We start from the raw sequence: 14,464 nt of genomic DNA on the forward strand, positions 1-14,464 counted from the left end.
TATGCCAGTGCTTGTTGATAATATGAGGGCCTGATTCCAGAAAACCATTTGTACATGTAAGTTCATTTTACATGTAGACATGCCTCGTCTGGAGTAGTGATCGCTATATAAATGCAATTACAATTACCATGGTTTACAAGTACTAAAACTTAGGTAAAACTATCTCACCCTGAAAACAGCTGGCCATATCCTGCTCTTTGAAGGAGTAAATCCATTGAAAGGGGTTCATGGGAAGGAAATACCCCCACATGTGAAAGTGTAATGGTACGGGTTTCTCCATTACGATGCATTTTTTTTCCATGGAGAAATACTAAATAAATGCCCTAACGAACATGACTATGGCTAAGATTCTGGCGTCCATACAAAAGTGAGTGAGTGGTTTGCCACGGAAAGAAGCAGAAGGGTGGGTGATGGGCAGAGAATGCTATGCAAATAGCTCAAGACGACGTTCTAAACGCTAATTATTTATGCGCTCCGCTAATTGAAAGGCGATGGTGATTTGATGAGCGGACAGGGAATAATACGCTGTTCATTCATAGGTCTTCCTTTGACTGAACAAGCTCAGTCAGCTCCTGCCCCTCTACCCGAACAACTAGGAGCAGAGCGACGTTTGTGATGCAGATAAAGTCTTTGAGTCAGCATACCATGTAAGTGGGTAAATTCAAAGATCCTTGCTTTGGAGTTTGGCTCTGCCCTTGCTCCGCGAGGTTCTGCCATTTGGGAGTGCTGAAGTGAAGAATAAATGATGAGGTGTTAATACAGCCCGCGCTTCCGAGCCACGGACCCAGAAGATCTTATCAAGGAAGCAGCGGAATGAGGGCAGGCGCGACAGCGCTTGGCACAAGTCACTTATTTTTACATAAAAAAGGAAATCCCTCTAAAGAACCTCAAACCAAGATGTCAAAATGGCTTAACAAATTTAGTGTGAATTCCAAGGCTGATTTATGCAAGTTGCCCAGGATGGGACCCGTTTGAAAAGAGACTTGCCCTGTTCAAAATATTGAAATAGTGTCTCCCAGGTTCAAAACGTAGGCCCACTGCGAGCTGTTAGTCTTCCTGTGCCCCAGGCCTTGCTTTAAAATGAGGCGCGCAATCAATTTCAAAGAGAGGGAGTGAATTTATCATTGGCTCTCCCGGCAGTGTCAGTGAAGAATCAAGAGGTTATTTATTGCTCTTGTAATAACCGCCTTGACAGAAACGAATAATTACTTTTAATAACAAGCCCGGGAGTTGTGTGCACGCGTGCTAAAAGGAAGCTTAATAGCTTAATGAGCCATGACAAGAGAGAGGAGCAAGCCCGGGAGTTGTGTGTGTATGCACGCGCGCGCTAAAAGGAAGCCTAATTAGCCATGACAAGAGAGAGGAGGAAAGCCAGATGGTGCCTCTGCGCGTAACCGCAAGCTTTAGGCCACAAGCAAAAACGTGTGGTCGGATTTTTAAAGCCCACTTACTAAATGTCTCCTCAGCGCATGCGCTGGCTCAGACGAGACCTAAAAAAATATATATGTGTGTGTGTGTGTGTGTGTGTGTATATAATATATATATATATTATTTATATATATATATATATATATATCTTTTTTTTTTTTATTTATTTATTTATTTATTTATTTATTTATTCTTAAAGGACCAAAAAAAATAAGGTGTGCCCACCTACAAAACGACCTCTGGCCAGGGGGTGCTAATTCACCATTTTATTTTGTTGAATGTTAATGGGTTCCATTAGCGGGTTGGAGAAGGCAGCAACTGGATCAGTGAAGGGAGCAACATGGAGAAGCGCTTGGGGAAGTGAGGCACAGAAGCACAAACGAAAGAACCTGTTGTGTGGGTGGGCACAGAATCACAGAGGACCCAGGGGGCAACATAAGCACAAATGGGGGCCGTAAATGCACGGGTGAGAGAGCGATAAAGGGGGGGGTCTAAATGCAAGCAGTGGAAGGACACAAGTACTTGGGGCCATGATCTAGGGAAGTGCCAAACAGAAGAAGAGGAAGTGAAGTCTACGCACGTCAGGCTAGAAGCAAGCAAACGATGAAGCTAGCCAATGGTAAGCAATGGGCAGTCTCTAAGCCCACTGTAAGCTAACAAAATGTCTCATAAGCAACAGCGCATGCAATCTTTCGGGCAAGACTCTATGCCAGCAGTTCCATCATCCATGCCACCACCCTATCTAATGGTATTGGAAATGTAGCCCCAAAGTAGGGTACACGTCAAGTACCCACATTTCAAGTGATGTACTAGGAGGTTTTGCTCAGCGAAAGATTGCTGTGTTATTCAACTTTGATGCCGGGAGAAACAATGGTGAATTCGTAAGTATAAATTGGGTGGATGGTTCCCCTCATTGCCATTGGTGGAGCTAGTGCCATAAGGTCAGTCACCCTTCCTCTGCCTGTTGTTGGATATAGTTATGCTTCGCTCTCTGTATACACGGTGTGCTATTGTTCTTGCTTGGGCTTAGCAGTACTGATAATCTAATACTTTGTCAAAGAAACTGGCACTCGCTAGAGGGGTTCAGTATGATAAGATGCCACAATTCCCACACCCCAGTCTCCTGAAGTGTACCTCGCCTGCAGCATGTGCATTGTTCTTTTGGCCACTCTTAACCAGCCTTTTAATCCGTCTCCACATTTCCTTCTCTTGGGTAGATGACCCTCCACGAGAGATCATCATAAATCCAGCCAAGGAGAGGTTCGTTCAGCTACTGGCAGAGTATGCGCAGGGAAACATCAGCAGCCTGGAGCTCCTGAACTCTGGATCAAATCCAGGTACGACTTGTCCAGCACTACCTCTGCCCATGGAGGCTTTTACTGCAGCACTTCTGGGACCCACTGGTGGAAAAGTGCTAACTGCATTCTAAACTGATTAGTTTTTTAGGTGCAGACACATTTGCCACAGTCATAAATGTTGCATCTATTCATTGTGTAATGGCTGTTCCCTCATACGGGGGTGTGGTCTGGTGGAAAAAAGGGAACACTTTGCTGGAAGACTTTGCACTGTGTTGCAGACACAGATACACAGGCTAAAAGGGCACTTTGGGACAGGGCCCTGGGGCTTCCAAGACCTCCAGGCCTTCTCCAGACATCAAAGACACATTTCTATATCTATTTGTCTCTTATCCCTTCCAAGTCAGGCTGGGCTTGTGCCTGCCCAGATGTTGACAACATTGCAGGATCTGCAATGTTGATGTGGTTGTATGCAGACCCTGAGGGCAGTGAAGACCCTACAAGGTTAGGTGCAGTCTGACTGGATCCATCTTCAAGGGGACCTTTATGACCCCTAAATGCTGTTGGGGTGCGTGCAGGGGGTGGGGGGCAGTTTGAACCATTGTTCCTTGTTTCCCTCCTGTGAAAAGCACCATTATGTGCTGGATTGTTCATCCTGCACCGGCTGTCTTTCACTGAGAGCAGCCACGATGGAAAAACATGGCCACGTGGAATCGTTCCCACTGTAATGTGGTTGTTACACTGGCGTGCGTCTGGCCTGGTAATGCTTTGTACCCACCCCAACCTGCATGAGCTTCTCAGTATCCATTGGATGGATCATATGACCTGTGCCTCCCACCTACTAACACTTTCTTAGTCTTCAGAAAAGATTTCTGGCCCTGGTTATATTTTAGTACTGAGCCAGGAAACCAAGCCCGCTTCAGAGAGATTTAGACATTGTTATGTAACAGCTACTCTGCATCTCCATTACATGACTTCCCCCAAGAGATGCAAATATGCTTTCATTTTTTTTATTTTTTTTTTAGTATTATGTCCTGAGGATTAGGTGAATAATGTAAAATATATATTCTATGCCTATAACACCAAAATAGAAATCCCACTAACAGCTGGTCACTTTGCTCGCCACCTCTCCCGCAATGTGTTTAAGTTTAATCCTTTTATCACAATGAAGTCATCTCAAGCTACCGAGCGAGCATTTTTGTTGAAAATATTTTGTATTTGCCCTTAGATCTAACTCGCTTCCTGGCTGAAGTAGTCCCTGTGCTCGAGGTTAAGTGCACCATCCCAGTGTATACTCTATATGTCAAAGTATTTAAGAATATGAGTCTTTAAATAATATCATATAAGTTATCCAAAGAGCGTTAGAAAGGTAGCATCTGAGGAATTCACCAGAGAAGAGCAGAATCATTTTCTTTCTATGTTGTAAACTATTCAAAATTCCAATGTGATATTTCATCCAGTGTGAAATGTATTAAGTTTACTTCTCCAAAGGAGGGAAGGAAGTCTCCCTGATCTATGGTCTCTTCTCCAATTTTTTTTTTTTTTTTTTATGTAGACTGGATAGGTGCTTTAGAATTTTTGATTCCATTCCATACCCCTACATGATAATGTTTTGCATTTACAGCTACCTTTTGGTGAACCCGCTGGGCCTTCAGATCCCTAAGGCCCTCTGTGTCCCAATATCCTTCGCATGCACCTAAAGCATCCTCCTTTCCATAGTGAAATGAACTCCAAATGTTGTTGGGACGCGTATTAGATATTGTTTTCCTGAGTAATACTCTCTCAAACGTGTTGACACTTCAGCACACCATGTGTATTATTTGTGCAGAATTGTAGACCCCAAGCACACGTGTGACTCGAAGCGTAGTGGAGCATGAGAAATGCTTTCAAGCAGCTCTTTTTTTAGTTTCCAGGTCCCATGCTGCTGGGGGTCTTTGTTGGCTCCCCATCTTTGTCTGCACCTTTATATACACCAGACTCCGGCTTCATAGTTTACAATTTAAACCATTTTTGCGTTTTGATCTTGACAATATATGTTTCTCAAGCATCATTGACGTTTGTATTAAAATAAATGAGCGCTTCAGGAAGTTTTTGACGTGGCTTCTACCTAGTCAGTCATACAATGTTCATCTACAAGAGTGGCAAGATGTTTCGAAAACGGATGATGCACATAAGGCAGTAATGATGCATAGCGTCATAGACACAAAATGTGGGAACCTAAACCAGAGTGGTGGTGAAGTCTGTGATGAGTAGACAACAAGCACCCAGCCAGGTGGTGGTCAGAAACACAGTTATAGCACAATTAGCCATGTTTTATTGTGTGCAAAAAAAGTAGTTACCATGTCTTCATAGTTAACAGAACAACTGAGCATTGTTACTTATTTAGTTCAGTGGGGATATGTTGTGCTTTGGGTAACCTCACAGTGACTCTCCCAGAGATATTTTGGGTGCTTTTCATCCTGCTACTAGTTGTAGGTTAGTGCCAGACAGATGTTGGGAGAACTGTGTAATCTTAAACTCCCAAGCACAGTCTAGGTCTTTATATGATGGTATGTTGATGGAATTTAGAGCAGAAAGTTTATCAAGAGCACACCGTTCCATGTGAAGGCTTGTGGCATTGATGGCCATAGTGACATGGTCTTCTGTGTACGTTAAGTATGCATACCTAGTTCTGTTTTTTTGATTAAATGAGGGATTTTGTCTGCGCACTTTTGGCAACCCCAGCCAGATATTGAATAATAATAATAGTTTTCCAAAAGTAAGATAGGCGTGTACCCACGGAAAGTATATAGAATCTTGGGGTAATTAAATCCTAAGTTCTGGATTGGCGTTGTGGATACAGGAAGTAGAATACTATGTTGTTATAGTATTTTCTTCTTTATTTAAATGCAAGTAAATACAAAAACAGCGGCCACGTGTTTCACCCAAACGGCCAGCGGGCCAGGGGCTTTTTCAAGGCTGATTAGAGAGGTGAGCATAAATACATCAAAAAGAACAGTAGTTAGAGTGTGCTGATGAATAAACATATGGTCGCATAATGTCAGGTGGCGGCCCAGCGAGAATGGGGTGTTGTACAGGTAAGTTACAGGAAAATACAGGGTGCAGTTACCCTGAGGAGGAAGGAAAAGAAAAAGACGAGTGTCAAGAAGGAAAAAAGAAAGGAAAGAAGGGTGTAAGAAAATAGGGGCGTAGGATTAATAGCAGTGTGGTACGTGTGGGAATGAAGAAAAGTATAGTGTGATTTTGAGTACAGTTTAAGTACACAACAGAGGACGATCAAAAGAACATGTATCCGGGATAGCAGATTAGATAGATATGGAAGAAAGAGTATCGGGGAATAAAGCAGGTTTTTTAATTAATATTCATATACAGAAACACATTAAAAATACTCAATTTCATAATATCATCACATTAATAGTACTGTAAATATACATTTGTATTGGTCCGGGGTAACTGAATTATAGTTTGTAAATACTGGTGGAGACTCAAAAGACAAGGGCTCTCGTGTGTACAGAGAGCAGTTATCAACAAATGTCAGCATTCCAGAGTATAGTGAAGCAAGAGAACTGTTCAAGTCAGTGGAGAAGCAAGAGAACGAGACCAGTTTGTAAATCAGGCAGACTAGCCTTCATTCCCACACGTACCACACTGATATTAATACTACCCCCCTGTTTTCCTATACCCATTTTTCCTTTCTTCTTTCTTTTTTCCTTCTTGACACGCTTGTCTTTTTCTTTTCCTTCCTCCTCATGGTAACTGCACCCTGTATTTTCCTATAACTTATCTGTACAACACCCCATTCTTGCCAGGCTGCTACCTGACATTTGACCTTATGCGACCATATGTTTATTCTTTGACACACTGTATCTCATTACTGTGTTGATGTATTCAGGCTCACCTCTCTAATCAGCCTTGAAAAAAACCCTGGCCCGTTGGCCTTTTGGGTCAGCTGCCTTTGTATTGACTGGGATTTAAATAAAGAAGAAAATACTATAACAGCATAGTTTTCTACTTCGTGTATCCACAACGCCAATCCAGAATTTTGGATTTCATTACCCTAGGATTCTATATACTTGCCGTGGGCACAAGCCTATCTCAGTTTGGGAAAACTTCTATTATTCAATATTTGTCTGGGGTTGCCAAAAGTGCGCAGACAAAACCCCTTATTTAATCCAAAAAACAGACTAGGCATGCATATTTAACGTACACAGAAGACCATGTCACTATGGCCATCAATGCCACAAGCCTGGAAAACGTATCTTACACTAGGTGGTCCCTGGGTGAAACCACCGGATAGGCGCGTGATACAGCAATGATTGGGTCCTGTCTAATTGTATGTGAACCCTGGGAGCACCTTCTACCTGAAAGCGCTATTGAATAATCGACACTGGCACACAGCCAAAGCAAATTTCTTGTTATCCTGGTACGGTGTGATGCCAACGAATGAAATGTAAATGTAAATGTAAATGTAGTTGAGCTTATATAGCGCACAGCTACCCACAGTGGGTTTCCCGGCGCTTGCTTAGGGAACCCTTCCTGGTATTCCCCTGTGAGATAGCAGGGTATCCACAAGGTGAAAGTCAGGCATCCCGCCGCGAGGGGCCGTTGTGGAGATTAAGCAAGCTATTGCCCAGAGTCGCAGAGTGTGAACCCGTGAGTCGAGGAGGCACCGGGGCGAGAATTATCGAGTCTGTGGAATTTTTAGCCCAAGACCCGCCGAGGCGGGGAATTGAACCCTGGTCCAGGACCGATCTCAGCTTCCGGGTCTGCCGCCTCTAACCCCTGAGCCACACTTCTCCACTTCTCCAAATGATGGCACCTTGTAGGTCCTCACCTAGAGGCCATCTGTACCGGTGTCCTGCACTCTAACACAATAAATCAACAACTTCAGGAACTCAAGGAAACAAACTTGCCACCTTTGTTGGGCTTCACGACCCCACTTTGGTTTGGACACTGTATCAAACGTCTACTATCGGTTCTGCTGTGCCGTGGAACAGCAGCTGAGACCAGGGCTCGGCAGAGGATAGGACCTTTCTCCCCAGTCTTTCAAAGTCGAGGCTACATTTTTATTACAAATGGAAAAATGATATGGTCCTCATTGCTGGCTGGAGGATTTCCTTAAAATTGAACCACTGACGTTCATCTTCACTTTAATGATCTCTTAGCCTCTCTCTGTGCTTATCTTCGCTCTGCGCGCTTCTTCATCACTTGCTGTCAAGGTTGTCCCGATTTGTTGCATGAACTGCAGTTCGTAGACCTGACCCCCAGTAAGGCTATCTCCGCCTTTAACCTTCTCATGATCATTGAATGGAGCACCATTCAGTTGAGCGATACCACCTATAGCACCAAAAAAAAACGTCTGGCTGCAAGCCCTGCGTATGAAGACCGGTATCATCAGAAACACGTTATCTTCACTCTGCCATTTGATGTCATTGTGTTCCTCACTCATTCACTATCCTCTCTGGAGTTGACTCTCTGGCTCGCTTTCAGCCGATCTGTCTTTTTGTGTGAATATACCTGGGTTCTGTTTCCCTGTGTCGGAGTCTGCTAGTCTTTCTGTCTCGCCACTCGTTCTGCAGGTCTGTCTGTCTCGCTCCTTGTGGATCTGAGGACAAGAGCGGTCTCGCCTGCCTCTATTAAGACTTTGTATCTTCTGTGCCGTCCTTCGATTATCTTAGACAGTTCTGGAATCTATCTGTTTTGGACATCTGCAAAACCTAGTCTTCTCCTCCCTGCCCAGTATACCTTGTAAAAACCCTCCAGTTATCCAGCACGTGTAGGGTACTCTGGCTAAAAGCTCCTCAAAGTAACTTATTCCCCTGGTCAGAAACCACCACTGCTCACCTGTAAGCCGCACTTAATCCTTTGTCGCCTTCTCGGGTAGCAAACCTCAGCCGTTTTCTCCTCGTGTGGAACATGGAGCCTTTCTGTCCTGGATTCACTCACTACTTTAAAATCTTCCATCACAAACCTCTCCTCAGCATCTGCATCTTGATATTCAGAAGATGTTCTTGCCAACTGTTGTTATAACAAAAACTATGAGTACTGCTTGCAAGCAACTCTTATAGCCGTTGGCTTCAGAATCTAGAAGGTATGGTGAACAGGATAGCAGTCTAAGTATTAGAACTCATCGCCTCCAACTTCATCTTCGAAGATACTCAGTTAATAGTCTGTAAACAGGTCTAATCTGTCAGTCTCTAGGTGGCTGTCTCTTCCTTCCTGTTCGTTATTTCTTTTTCTTTCTTTCTTTTTCTTTCTTTCTTTCTTTTTCTTTCTCTATTTCTTTCTTTTCTTTCTCCTTTCTTTCTTTCTTTCTGTCTCTGTCTTTGTTTTTTCCTTCTTTCTTTCATTTTCTTTCTTTTCTTTCTCTTTCTTTCTTTCCCTTTCTTTCTTTCTTTTTTTCTCATATGTTTTTGGTAGCCTGGTGCCACAATTCCCCACTTGAAATTAGTTTTAGTTAAAGAAACCGAGAAGTTGTACTTGACTTTGTATAGACTTTACACTTGTCGTTAGGGACTTTATTTGGGTCACAGACCACGCCCCTTCATTCTTAAGCATTTTACATCATTTGTAAGATCTGATTTGGTGATTTCTGAAGTTAATTGTCGGTGTCTGTTCTTCTGTCCACAGGTCTTCCTCCATTGCAAAGAGGCAGCCGGACTCCAGAGGAAAGCGACGAATATAACTTCTAGTTACCTGGGGTGGAAATGGAAGTCCAAGTTCTCATTGAAGTGAAGGACACAGAGTATTAGTACTGAAAAGTTACACAAAGCTGGAACAGCATGCCTTGTGGACAGCCTCACCAGCTGAAGGCCTGACTCGACTGAGGGCCCTAACAGCTTCCAAAGGCTGAGATTGTGAACAGCCTCCTCTGAGACTGGCAGCATGCTTGCCAAGGCCATGGACCCACCGCCATCAGCCACCCTCCAACTGTTGGCACAAGACACGCCTCTCCTACTATTGGCTTTTTGCAATTTTCACTGAACTTTTGCTGTGGCAATATCACTAGACTCGGAGGCTTGACTGCTGTAACTGTAGGTTTTAAAAAAGGATAATTGCACATTTAAATCCGTAATAAAATTAAAAAGTCTCACAACAGGTAGAGCCTGGCCTTTTCTGACAATCAGCCTACAGTGCCCACCTCTTTCTACTCCTTCCCGTTTACCTCTCCTCAATGCCCTGCACTTCACAGAGCAGGTTCTGTGCTTCAGTCTGTGTTCAGCGCAGAGCCATCTTCTGAAACCTTTACATGTCCGGCTGCTTGTAAATCTTGCTGATGAAGGCCGCGTCCTGTTCAACATCCCATACACGATGCCCATCACTCGCTAGGGGTCCCTCAGTGACCCTATTGCGATTCACTCAGAGCATTGAAATTCCCAGTACTTTTTATTGGTTCATCTTCAACTATGCCGGAGTGCCTAGACGCATCTCGGGTATCAGTGCTATATAAATGTAGTTCGTGGCAGTCATTGTCGTAATGTAAATGTGCTTTGCATTCACTTCTGGGGTGTGCACAGTTCACACTTCAGTATCTCACTGTGTGCAGGCCAGACTCCCAGAGACCGCTGTTGTACATATTCAATCTCCGCATAAAACAAAGTGACCATCGGTTCCAAAGGGTCGACTGGTGATGAACCAGATAGAGAAGACTGGATCCCCAGTCCAAGGGGGGGGGGGTTTATCTGTAATTGTGCAGTAGAAAGAAAGGTGTAAGTATTGTGCTTGATATACCTGTACAAATGTTTGTAGTATGTATGACTGTTGATACACATGGTCTGTACACTTCTTTCATCTAGTGTTGGGCCTTTGCATTTGAAACTTTTTTCTCTGAAAATAAGGTTGAGTCACAAGACCTGTTGTGACTCCACCCTTGGTCCATAATGCACCACCACACTGACCACCACACATTCCTTTCCTCCTCCATTGGGCTTGGACTTTTGAGAACACTGCTCTGGGTATGACATGTGCTATGCTGGTTTCTCGGTTCCAACTTCTCGCTCTTTGAACCCCCAATTAAAACACCATTCCTTCGCCAGCGAGAGATTCTTGTTGCGACCTTGGGACTTCGGATCCGATGGCCTCTGACCAATAGCCTTTGACGCACGGTACCTTCTGACTCCAGTGCTCAAGGTCCTTTGTTGCCTGGATCGTCTTTTGAAGAATTCCCCTATGGTCAGGGTATGGAACTTGCCCAATTCTAACTCTGCCCTAGTTGTAACACCAAATATTCCTGGAGCAACCAGTACTGTGTGTGCAATTTGTGTCTCTTACCAGACCATGAGAAGGCCTCCTGTGTTGCCTGCCTAACCTTCCGTGAAAAGGAAACCTGTTGTTAACGGAGAGAAAAGATGTGGGCTTACCACAAAATACAGTGGCAAGCCCTGTTAGAAACATTTTTGTGGTTGATGAGCAACCTGGCAATGATAAGGAAGCTGGGCACTCGTGCATTCAAGCAGACCAAGGAGGAGAGAGTCCGGAGGCCATCTTCTCAGAGATTACTAGCATGAGGATGAGTTCCAAGAGCCTGCGGTGAAAAAAATGCTATTTCCAGGCCCCAAGACCAGGTCGACGCCCCACACTTCGATAATGCCACAGGTGCCTCAAGGTCCGTCTTGAGCCCTGAAACACCCTCCAGCAGGCAGAGCACCAATCTTGCAGGAATGGGGCTACTTTGAGAGACCATAGACTCAGTAGAAAAATCCAAAGCTCTATCAAAGGGCACTGAGCCATGTCGCATTTCAATACCACCTCATCTTCAAGGCCCTTCACACTACACGTTGAGCCAAAATTGTTGCTGAAAGCTGCTCCGGCTCCACCACCAACATTGAAACCAACGCCGAGGCCCTCCTCAACACTGAAATCAGACAACACCAAGTGGTTCATCTGCAAAAAACTGTCCAAAGTCCTTCATGCCAAAAAAAGAAACTGTCCATTCACCCAGACATAGGCAAAATTCTTGCAAAGCCCCTGGCTCAGGACTTATCTGGATGCTAAAAAATAAAAAAATAAAAAGTTGTCCTTCGAAGATGAACCAGGCCTCGACCCCTTGAGGCCACCCACTCCCAAAAGGGTCAGTGATTCAGCCTCTCGTCCACCATTGTTTCCATCCTTACCTACAGCACCTTCATCCCCATCACCTCTACTAACCAACCCCTCAACTCGCAGGACAGTGACTCAGATTCTAGGGGCCCATGTTCACTGCAAGGCCCTTATGAAGAGCACTTCGAACACCAGGAGGTGGAAGTCCAATGGGAGGACGACCTAGTTGATGACGCCAGAGGATCCCACCCTCCCGCACAAAGGCTTTACCACTTGATGATAGTACCACCTACAATGTGGTAATTCAACGTGCCGCCTAGCACCATCAAGTAAAAATGCACACAGTGCAAGATGAGAATAACTTCTTTAGGCAAGACCCTCTCTAAAACTGAATGGACAGCACACTACCACCAGTCGCTAAAGGGAAATGCCTAGGCCAGCTACAGACAACATTATAGAGCCTATAAAAGCCAAGGTGATCACGTTGGAAAAAGTTTTAACTGGCCCCTGATGACCTAGTGTATATTCTTAGATGGGTCGCCCCAGACTCCTTAGTTGTGCACACTGCACATAAGTGGGTCATACATAAGCAACAAGGGACACTTCACCCCCCTGATAAGGAGTCCAAATAGATAGACGCAGCTGGGAAGCGCATAGCACTTGAAGAAGCCATACATTGGCCTTGTGCCAATTCTATGGGTCTCCTCTCCTGGTACAACGGATACCGCTTGAAAGAAAGGGAGGAGCACCTGCCGTTTGCACACAGGAAACTGAACTGCAGCAGGAGTTAGCTGCTGAGGGCCAAACCATCAAGAATGCAAATATAAGAGAAGGCAGACACTGACCCTATACCAGCATCACCCTCCACAGGCAAGCCTGTCTCAGGACATCAGGTGTCAGACCAGAGATGCTTCAGCACCTTCTGAATGTCCCTTTTAATGGGAACATACGTTTGGCCCCCAGGTGGACCAGATGCCTGAAAAAAGGTCCCACTTATTGCAAAGTGCATGGGTGCCTTACTGTACTCCAGTCCTAGATCTGCCGTTCGCAAACCAGGGGCTGGTGGTGTTGGGAGGGACAGGGGAGGGGTTGTTTGAACAGATGATGTTAGGCTAAAGACCTTCAAATTAATGGCACCAGCAGCTCTTTCGGGACCCGTAGCAATCCAAAACCTTCCAGTGATGGAAATATAGGGGAAATGGCTGTATTTGAGGCTGAGGTTGCTCCCCTAGGACACTCCTGAAGAAGTACTTTCCTTCAGTGGAAACTCATCAACGTAGGTCAATCGGTGTGCTCCATTGTGCGTTAATACTGCCTAGATTTCCACACCATGCCACCACGTCCTGCGGTCAGGGTCAAACCACCTTCAGCTTTTAGAGGAGGAGGTTCAAGCTAGCTTCCACTTTAAAGAGGAACTCATTTGCAGTCTGCAGAACATGTGAATCTACAGCAGCCGGCTGATACTGCAGGGCAGTACGTTGCCAAACTGTTTAAACTTTATTAAAATCTGTTCCCCCTACTATTTTTTTTTTAAAGCATCCTAGGATTGGTCCTTGTTTAAAAGTCATTTAATCCAGTCTTAAGTGGGGTGCATCGAGGAGGGCCTCACCAGTCGCCACGACCCCCTTTGTATCCGAGGCTAGGGGCCTGCCCAGCAACACTGTAGGTGCCGTCAATGTTGGTTAAGCTTCTGAAAGGGGCTACCTATGAAAGCCCTGCAGTGATTTGCACCTGACCTTGTGAACCTGCCTGTCGGCCCCCACTTTCTGTGACAAATACAATGGTTACATCTGGAAGGACAGCCCCTCATAGGCCTAGAAACCCTGGCACTCATACAGCAGCAGATCAAGGACCCTGGGTGTCCAATAGGAACCCTCCGTGAAGGCGTGTCCAGCAGAGCCCCTTCTATAGCCCCCGCCCCCATGGACAGGCCTTCATAGACCTCAGAACCCTAGCACTTGTATAGCAGCAGAGCAAGGACCCCAGGTGTCCAATAGGAACCCTCTGTGAAGGCTGGTCCAGCAGAGCACCTTCTATAGACCACCCCCCCACTCCTCCATGGACAGATTTTCATTGGCCTCAGAACCTTAGCACTTCTACTACAGCAGAGCACAGACCCTGGGTGTCCAGTAGGGACCCGGGTATTGGAAAAAGGGAAAGGACGCACCGGGCTCAGTGCTGGATAATAATAAAACTCATAGCCTGTAGACCATCATTCAATCCAAGTACTGGAAACAACATGTGTAGAAAAATATATATTTTTGATTTATTATTTTCTCATTTTTTGCATACTGTTTATCCAATATATCTGACAACAGTTGATTAAATTACATACATACATACATGAACATTAAATATCAAACATGATTTGTTCTCTCTATAGTACACAATTAAATTTTATGATAAAAAAATATATTTTTGTTAAACCACCGAACAGTATATTGCAAATGACCCTATATGCATCAATAACTACAATTGTTGTACTCAGTTGAAGTTCCGCATACAACAAGAAGAAGAGAAGGACAGATATGATATTTGCTAACCCATTCTCTAAACATTGGTTTTGATTGCTGGCTACCAACGCGTTTCGGCTGAGCCTTCGTCAGGGTTTTCTTTTTACCAGTGGTTACCAATGTAATATCCTCGTAGTTTAACTTTTTAGGTGTAACTGGAGATGACACATCTACTTCAATAGGTTATCT

At 44.7% G+C, this 14,464-nt stretch overlaps 1 protein-coding gene across 2 annotated transcripts in view; it reads left to right on the plus strand.

Moving 5' to 3' along the window:
• The window catches only part of IRAK1 (interleukin 1 receptor associated kinase 1), a 217,993-nt gene extending 208,172 nt beyond the window's left edge, over positions 1-9,821 (plus strand). The window contains exons 13-14 of one of the 2 annotated variants that reach the window (XM_078664608.1): positions 2,646-2,765; positions 9,354-9,821. In XM_078664608.1, the coding sequence (XP_078520734.1) occupies positions 2,646-2,765; positions 9,354-9,415 (182 nt within the window). In that variant the 3' untranslated portion in view covers positions 9,416-9,821. The remainder of the gene's footprint in view (positions 1-2,645; positions 2,766-9,353) is intronic. The other variant, XM_078664609.1, reaches the window with a different exon arrangement.
• The last annotated feature ends 4,643 nt before the right edge of the window (positions 9,822-14,464 follow it).

Source organism: Lissotriton helveticus, chromosome 10, assembly GCF_964261635.1.
Source record: "Lissotriton helveticus chromosome 10, aLisHel1.1, whole genome shotgun sequence".
NCBI lineage: Eukaryota > Metazoa > Chordata > Amphibia > Caudata > Salamandridae > Lissotriton > Lissotriton helveticus.